Source organism: Carcharhinus amblyrhynchos, unplaced genomic scaffold (assembly GCF_965287045.1).
Source record: "Carcharhinus amblyrhynchos unplaced genomic scaffold, sCarAmb.v2.hapA scaffold_92, whole genome shotgun sequence".
NCBI lineage: Eukaryota > Metazoa > Chordata > Chondrichthyes > Carcharhiniformes > Carcharhinidae > Carcharhinus > Carcharhinus amblyrhynchos.
Window position 1 is genome coordinate 321143 of NW_027649832.1, and position 8328 is coordinate 329470.

Below are 8328 nucleotides of genomic sequence, written 5' to 3' on the forward strand. Positions count from 1 at the left end.
GGTTAGTTTAACGTCTGTTGTAGGTGAAATGTTAGAATCCGTCATCAAGGAGGAAATAGCGAGGCATCTTGAGGGGAATTGCTTGATAGAGCAGACGCAGCACGGTTTCGTTAAGGGGAAGTCGTGTCTGACAAATTTATTGGAGTTCTATGAGGATGTGTCTAGGGCGGTGGATAGAGGAGAGCAGGTGGATGTGGTCTTTCTTGATTTTCAGAAGGCGTTTGACAAGGTACCTCACAAGAGGTTATTGCAGAAGGTAAGGGGGCATGGAGTTGGGGGTAGGGTGTTAGCGTGGATAGAGCATTGGTTGTCAAATAGGAGGCAGAGAGTGGGGGTTAATGGGTGCTATTCGGATTGGCGGTTGGTGACTAGTGGAGTGCCCCAGGGGTCGGTGCTGGGGCCTCAGCTATTTACCATTTATATAGATGATCTGGAGGAGGGAACCGAGTGTATGGTGTCGAAATTTGCTGATGACACCAAGATTGGGGGAACGGCAAATTGCGTGGAGGGTGTTGAGAGTCTGCAGAAGGATCTAGATAGGCTGGGCGAATAGGCCAGGAAATGGCAAATGGAATTTAATGTTGGCAAGTGCGAGGTGGTCCACTTTGGCAGGAAGGACTATTTCTTACGTGGCGAAAAACTGCAGCAGGCGACGGTGCAGAGGGACCTTGGGGTCCTTGTGCATGAGTCGCAAAAACCCAGCCTGCAGGTGCAGCAGGTGGTCAGGAAGGCTAATGGGATGCTGGCCTTCATAGCGAGGGGGATTGAATATAAGAGTAGGGAGGTCTTGCTGCGGCTGTATAGGGCATTGGTGAGGCCGCAGCTGGAGTACTGTGTGCAGTTTTGGTCACCGCACTTACGCAAGGATATTTTGGCCTTGGAGGGAGTGCAGAGGAGGTTTACTAGGCTGATACCGGAGTTGAGGGGGTTGAGCTATGAGGAGAGGCTGAATAAACTAGGCTTGTACTCGTTAGAGTTTAGAAGAATGAGGGGAGATCTCATTGAGACGTATAAGATGATGAATGGGATGGATAGGATAGAGGTGGAGAGACTCTTCCCGCGCAGAAAGGATAGTAGGACTAGGGGGCACAGGCTCAAGATAAAGGGGGGCGCGGTTTAGAACGGAGTTGAGGAGGAACTTCTTCACTCAAAGGGTGGTGAATCTCTGGAATTCTCTGCCCGTTGAGGTGGTGGAGGCTGCCTCGCTAAATATTTTTAAGACCCGGGTTGATGGGTTTTTGATAAGCGAGGGGATTAAGGGTTATGGGGAGAGGGCGGGATTGTGGAACTGAGCTACGACAGATCAGCCATGATCTTATTGAATGGCGGGGCAGGCTCGAAGGGCTAGATGGCCTACTCCTGCTCCTATTTCTTATGTTCTTACATGTGTGGATGCAGTAAGAAAATTGAACAAATCTTTATGATTTTCCAACATATTTATTGAGATTTTGAAATACATTTTAAATGTATGAATCATTGCTCACTTCAGCAGAAAGCAGGTTACAGTAAAGGATGATGGTAAAGTTGAAGAGTTCAGAGCCAAAGGCCTGGGAACCCCGCGGTTAGTGAAATTCTTATCAGAATTGCGAGGGAACATTATAAATAGGCTCAATTCATTGTCTAGACTCAGGACATGGATGTGCCTGGACGCAGGACCACCTGTTCATGCAGGTTGGCAATGAACCGGTGGGGATAATCCAGTTTGATCCCTGCAGCAAGCGTCCAAGGTAACCAGGCAACCAGGAAGTGACTTTAGCCAAGTTTGGAGTCAGCATCCAGATTAAATGGATGAATGAGATATCATTGTACTGGATGATAGAATGGCTGGGGTGAACGTCAGAGACTTATTGATGTGTGCCTATTAGGTGTAATTGATATTAAAGTAATGTAAGGCAGGAATAATTGATCAGAAGATCTATAATTGATCTGTTTTTGACTGTAAACATTAGATTCACCAGAGAGATTCTGCCACTCTATTCCAGAGCTGCTTAACCTTTTTGGTGACCTCTGAGCAATTGCATGTTGTGTTTTTGTTAAATATTATGTTTTTTATACAGGGGATCTGTCTCATGAGTTTTTTATTGTCTGTAGTTAAAGACAGTACCGGCCATCTGAACTTACCCCACAGCACCATTGAAATCAATGTCCGTCTGGAAACTAACAAATTCCAATTAGAAAGAACAATTTTCAATCTAAACAAAGATGGTTACATCGATACGAGTGAACAGCGTAAATTAATTAAATTGACTGAGAGGTATGGCTGTAAAAAAACAGCAGGAAAACTCTGAAAGGAACAAGTCACTACATCCACCAGAAGTACATTCCATGAGAAAACGTGAGAGGGATCCATCCATGACTCACTGTTTAGAGATAGCATTAGATTGAAAGAACATGCTTACAACATTGCAAAAATATGAGAGTAATGGAGTATTGGGAGCACTTAGAAACCAGCGAAAGGTGACCAAAAAGGTAGCATTGATAAATATAATCATAGAATCATACAGTGCAGAAGAGGCCCTTCAGCCCATCCTGTCTGCACCAACAACAATCCCACCCAGGCCCCATCCCTGTGACCACATTTATTTACCATGCTGGTCCCCCTGATACTAAGGGGCAATTTAACATGGCCAGTCAACCTAAAGCAGACATCTTTGGTATATGGGGAGAAAACAGAGCACCTGGAGGGACGCATGCAGACACAGGGAGAATGTGGCAAACTCCACACAAACCGCGACCCAAGGCCAGAATTGAAGGCCGGTCCCAGGCATTGTGAGGTGGTACTGCTAACCACTGTGCCATCGTGCCACCATTAGCTGTCAAGGTTTAATATAGAATACACCAACCAATGATCTAAAATGGGTCGCAAGAGCAATATTGGTATATAGCCGTATTTACCAAAAGTGAGGAGATGTTGGGGGATGGGGTGGTAAAGGGAAAAATGGGGAATCAATAGATGTAAATTACCTGGATTTATAAAAGGCAGTTACAAAGTGCCACACAAATGGTTAAGAGGCAAGATGATTGTGCGTAGATTTGGAGGTATTATATCAGCATGAATAGAAGATTGGTTGACAGACTAATCGTGTTTCTTTCATGTTGTCATTGGTGGAGGTCCACAAGGGTTAGTGCTGGGCCCTCAGCCATTTACAATGTTTATTAATGTTTTAGGTCAAGGGATAGAGAGAGATGTATCTAAGTGTGCTGGTGATGAAAAGCTCAGTGGGAAGGTAAGCAGCGAGGAGGACACAGAGAGAGAGACATCAAAGAGATATAGACAAGTTAAGCGAATGGGAGCAAGGTAGATTATAATCTATGGAAATGTGAAGTTATTATAGAAAATCCAATTCTTTCAAATAGCGAGAAACTTGTAGGTTTTGATTTTCAAAGAGACTCGGGATTGCTTAGAACTGGAATGCAAACATTTAACAGGGGGAGCAGGTAATGAGGAATGCAAAGTGAATATTGACTTCTTTTGTCAGGGGATTGGTGTACAAGAATAAAGAAGATTTACTTCAATTGTACAAGGTTTTGATAATAGCATATCAGGAATATTTTTGAAGCTTTGGTATTGACATTTAAACCAATGGAGGAGGAACAGTGAAGGTTCATTAAACTAGTGCCTCAGATGAGGGGATTGTCTTATGATTGGAGGCTGAACAAATTGTGTTCATTTTCTATTGAGTTCAAAGAATGATCAATGATCTCATTTAATCACTTCAGATTCAGGAGGGACTTCAAAGGGTGGATGCTGAGAGATCATTTGCTCTCTTGGGGAATATAAAACATGGGGAGCTGGTCATTTAGGATTGAGATGAGGAGAAATTATTCTTCTTAAAGGATTGCAAATCTTTGGTACTCTCTATCCCAGAAGGCTGTGGATGCTCCATTATTAAATACATCGAAGGCTCAATTGACTGATCTCCTGGAAACAGGGAACATGGAGGAAGGATGGTCTGTGCAGTTAAAGCCCAAAATCCACCATTAATCATACTGAATGGTGATGCAGATTCAGAACGCTCCAGTGGGCTGCTTTTCCCTGAATGGTGTTGAATTGCTTGAGTACTGTTGGACTTGCACTCATCCAGGCAAGCAGAGAATATCATAAGAACATAAGAGATAAGAGCAGGAGTAGGCCATCTAGCCCTTCGAGCCTGCCCCGCCATTCAGTAAGATCATGGCTGATCTGTTGTGGATCAGTTCCACTTTCCCGCCCTCTCCCCATAACCCTAATCCCCTTGCCTATCAAAAACCTATCTACCCGCGTCTTAAATATATTTAGCGAGGCAGTCCTCACCACTTCAACGGGCAGAGAATTCCAGAGATTCACCACCCTTTGAGTGAAGAAGTTCCTCCTCAACTCCGTTCTAAACTGTCCCCCCCCTTAACTTGAGGCTGTGCCCTCTAGTCCTATTGTCCTTTCTGAGCGGGAAGAGCCTCTCCACCTCTATCCTATCCATCCCATTCTTCATCTTATATGTCTCAATGAGATGTCCCCTCATTCTTCTAAACTCTAACGAGTACAAGCCTAGTTTATTCAGCCTCTCCTCATAGTTCAACCCCCTCAACTCCGGTATCAGCCTAGTGAACCTCCTCTGCACTCACTCCAAGGCCAAAATATCCTTGCGTAAGTGCGGCAACCAAAACTGCACACAGTACTCCAGCTGCAGCCTCACCAGTGCCCTGTACAGTTGCAGCAAGACCTCCCTACTTTTATATTCAATCCCCCTCACTATGAAGGCCAGCATCCCATTCGCCTTCCTGACCACCTGCAGGCTGGGTTTTTGCGACTCATGCACAAGGACGCTGAGGTCCCTCTGCACCGTTGCATGCTGCAGTTTTTCACCATGTAAGTAATAGTCCTTCCTACCATTATTCCTACCAAAGTGGACAACTTCACACTTGCTAACATTAAATTCCATTTGCCAGTTCCTGGCCCATTCGCCCATCACACTCCTAAATTCAGCACTAATGTTTGTGGACAATGGGGAGGAAAGCAGTGGATTCTCATCGTCTGATTTGCTCTTGCAGCCACAGCATTGAATGCTTCCAAGGTGGCTGGATATTCTGGGCTCCAGTGAGGTTGGTCCCACGGTTGCCCTCTCTGATGATCTGTTTGTGTCAAGTGTCCAGTAAATTCAATAACTATAAGCATGTCAGGTTTTCATGGGAAATACTATCTGACCAGATTGCTCAACGTGTCCAACTCACCATCCCATTAGGAATGGCCGCATGTTCTTCCATCATCACAATGGGGAACGTCCCTCTGCACAATCCCCCTCCCCCTCTCCTCCCACCCACCGTGCTGGAAATGGGAAATAACATGGTAAAATTTCTGGAATCACTCAGTGACTCAATTCTGTTCCTCAATGAATGGATTTCAGAGTTAGAATAAAGGGATACTTCAGCATACTCTTCAACTCCTCTCTGAACTTAGTCTGGGTCACAGCATAAATGCAAGTGTTGGTGCAGCAACTGAAGAGTTGCAGCATGAAACCCAATTCAAGCACCAAAGGATGGAGAGAAACAGATTGATATCCCAAACCTGACATTCGGTACCATGTAAAATAAAACATTAACAGTGCCCATAAGATGATGAAATTGCCCGAGATAACAAAGAGTAGAATTATGGATTTCCTGCGACTCTCCATCTCTGGGTCTCTGGAACTGTCTTCACTGCTGTGAGTCCGTAGTCTCTTGCGAACGCTGCTGCTCACTATAATGTGTCTGACAGTGAATCCATTGAGGAACAGAATCAGGACAAATGGCACTGCTGGATTTAGAATGTGATGGAGGAACTCGATTGGTCCCCAAATTTGAGATACCTGAACATCGAATGACATTTCACAAAACCAAGTATTGCCCTTCAACCTATACTGAGGCAGGAACATAAAATACCAGAAAATATTCTTTAAGCAGCTCAGCACAGTCACTGTTCCCAGGACCACAGTTGCCGTTTTCTCACTGCAGTATTTACTTTTCAGCTTCTGGCAGCAAATGGCAACAAATCGATCAAAGGTGAAAGTGACGGTGAAATAGACAGAACAGTCAGTAACTGCATAGAGCAGGACGGCGTGGATATTACAGATGGGGATGGATCGCCGGAAATAAAACTGGTCATCAAAAGTAATTGAAATGTGTCTCAATATCAAGTCAACGATAATGACCAGTAGATCAGCTGCTGCCATGGCAACCAGGTAGTGAGTGACAGATTTGGAGAGACCGCACTTTCCCCGGGAGAGGATCATAATCGTCACTAAGTTAACTGTGAGGAGAGGAAAATCAAACATCAGGCTGGAAGTAAAGGTAGCAGTTTCATTGAGGTTTTACTGAGACCCTCAATTGTGTTGGTCTCCCATTGATATATTCCATGAATGTACTTGAAAGAACGAATGAAAGAACAAATCTGTAATAAGGTGGAATATGGGAGTGCTTAAATGGCACATGTGATGTTATTGAAATTGTTCAACTGAATGTTGATTATCACCCACCCCTGCTTCCTATTCCTCCCGAACTGAAACACAATTACATTTCTTTTGAAATGATCACATTGCGAGGGCGTCAAGGTTGCACAGCGGCGAGAACTGCTGCCTCAGAGGGCCAGGAACACGGGTTCCACTCCTGGCTTGGGTCACTGTCTGTGTGGAGTTTGTACATTCTCCCCGTGTCTGCATGGGTTTCGTCTGGGTGCCCTGCTTTCCTGCCTCATTCCAAAGATGTGCAGGTTAGGTGGATAGGCCATGCTAAATTGACCCGAGTTTCAGGGGGATCAGCAGGCTAAATATGTGGAGTCATGGGAATAGTGTGGGATTGTTGACGGTGCAGGCTCAATGGGCTGAATGTCCTCCTTCTGTACTGTAGGGATTCTATGAGTCTAAACACCCCTAGTGATGATGGTGTTTCAGGTGCCAGAATCTCTGGCCAGAAGGCAACACTATTGACCATCTGATACTGTTTAACCCCATCATTTTCCACGAGCTACAACAACAACTTGCTGTCCCAGATGCAGTGAGAGTCCAAAGTGAAAAAAAATCACAGAATCCCTACAGTACAGAAGGAGGCCATTCAGCCCATTGAGTCTGCACCAACCACAATCCCACCTAGGACCTATTCCTGTAACACTTCACACTTACCCTGATGATCCCCCTGACATTAAGGGGCAATTCAGCATGGCCAATCAACCTAGCCCACACTTCTTTGGACTGTTGGAGGAAATTTTAGCCCCCAGAAGATACTCTCAGTGCCACCCAAGTGATGCAGAAATCTCTGCACCATGTTAATGACGTGATTGGAAGGTCTGTCTCTTGAGCTGTGTATTTATCTCAATCAGAGGGAGAGATGCTAACACTTTGAAATGAGTTATTTGATGCAGTTTTAATTGTAGTCCATACAGCATCTCCTCCACCCCTCACCCAGCTCCACCCCCACACGAAAGATCACCGCAGCTGCTGCACCCCTTGCTCTTCTCTCTCCCTCCTAATTTCACCTGGATCACTCCTGGGCAATAATTTCAGACAATGGAATAAAGCCAGAGCCCGGTGGAACTACATCGCTGGTTGCGACTGCTTGGATCTGCAGTGAAATCACAACACAGCACCTCTCCAGTGAACTTACCGTGGCCAAGCTCACCGTTTTGTGACATTGTCTTTTGTTAGCTTCTTCTCTCCAAGGAGAGCAGTCCCAACCTCTCCAGTCTATTTTCATAACTGAACATGCTCAACCCTGGAACCGTTCTTGTAACTCTCTTCTGCACCCTCTCTAATTTGTTCACATCCTTCCTATAGTATGGTGCTCAGAATGTTACACAACGTTCCAGCTGAGGTCTAACTGGTATCTTGTACAATAGCATCAGAAAATACTGGAGGATTGCAGCAGATCTGCAGAGTGAAACAGAGTTAATGTTTCATGTTGGATTGATCCTTTTCCAAGATTGGCAGGATCAATAAAAGCACAAAAATGGAAGACTAAATGACATAAACAGTTAAAGAAGTGACAGCTGGTTAGAGAGACTTACGAGGGATGCCAACAATAGCCAGGATAGGATAGTAAAAGTGCTGAATAATCTTCAGTGCATATTGGATCCGATTTTGCAATGTGTTCCATTGCGAATCCACAGACATCATATAAAGCCAATAGGATAGATCCCTGCTCATTGATGTAACATTCCAATCCATTGTTTTCAGACTCTGATCCATTGTTGGAATATTCCAGTTGAGTCTCCTCGGATTCTGATCTCTCCCTGTCTCCGGAGCTGCGGATCCCTGTCACTGATGGCAGTGATACTCCTGCTGACACTCTGGATAATACATTGAGAGAATTCCCATATTAGTA

At 44.9% G+C, this 8328-nt stretch overlaps 1 protein-coding gene across 1 annotated transcript; it reads right to left on the minus strand.

The window, feature by feature from the left end:
- Positions 1-5363: 5363 nt before the first annotated feature.
- Positions 5364-8117, minus strand: LOC145338063 (putative G-protein coupled receptor 139). Its single transcript, XM_080182848.1, has 2 exons — positions 8012-8117; positions 5364-6262 (listed from the first exon to the last, which is right to left on the minus strand). Exons 1-2 carry the CDS (start codon positions 8115-8117, stop codon positions 5364-5366), a joined length of 1005 nt encoding a protein of 334 aa, XP_080038974.1.
- Positions 8118-8328: the final 211 nt, after the last annotated feature.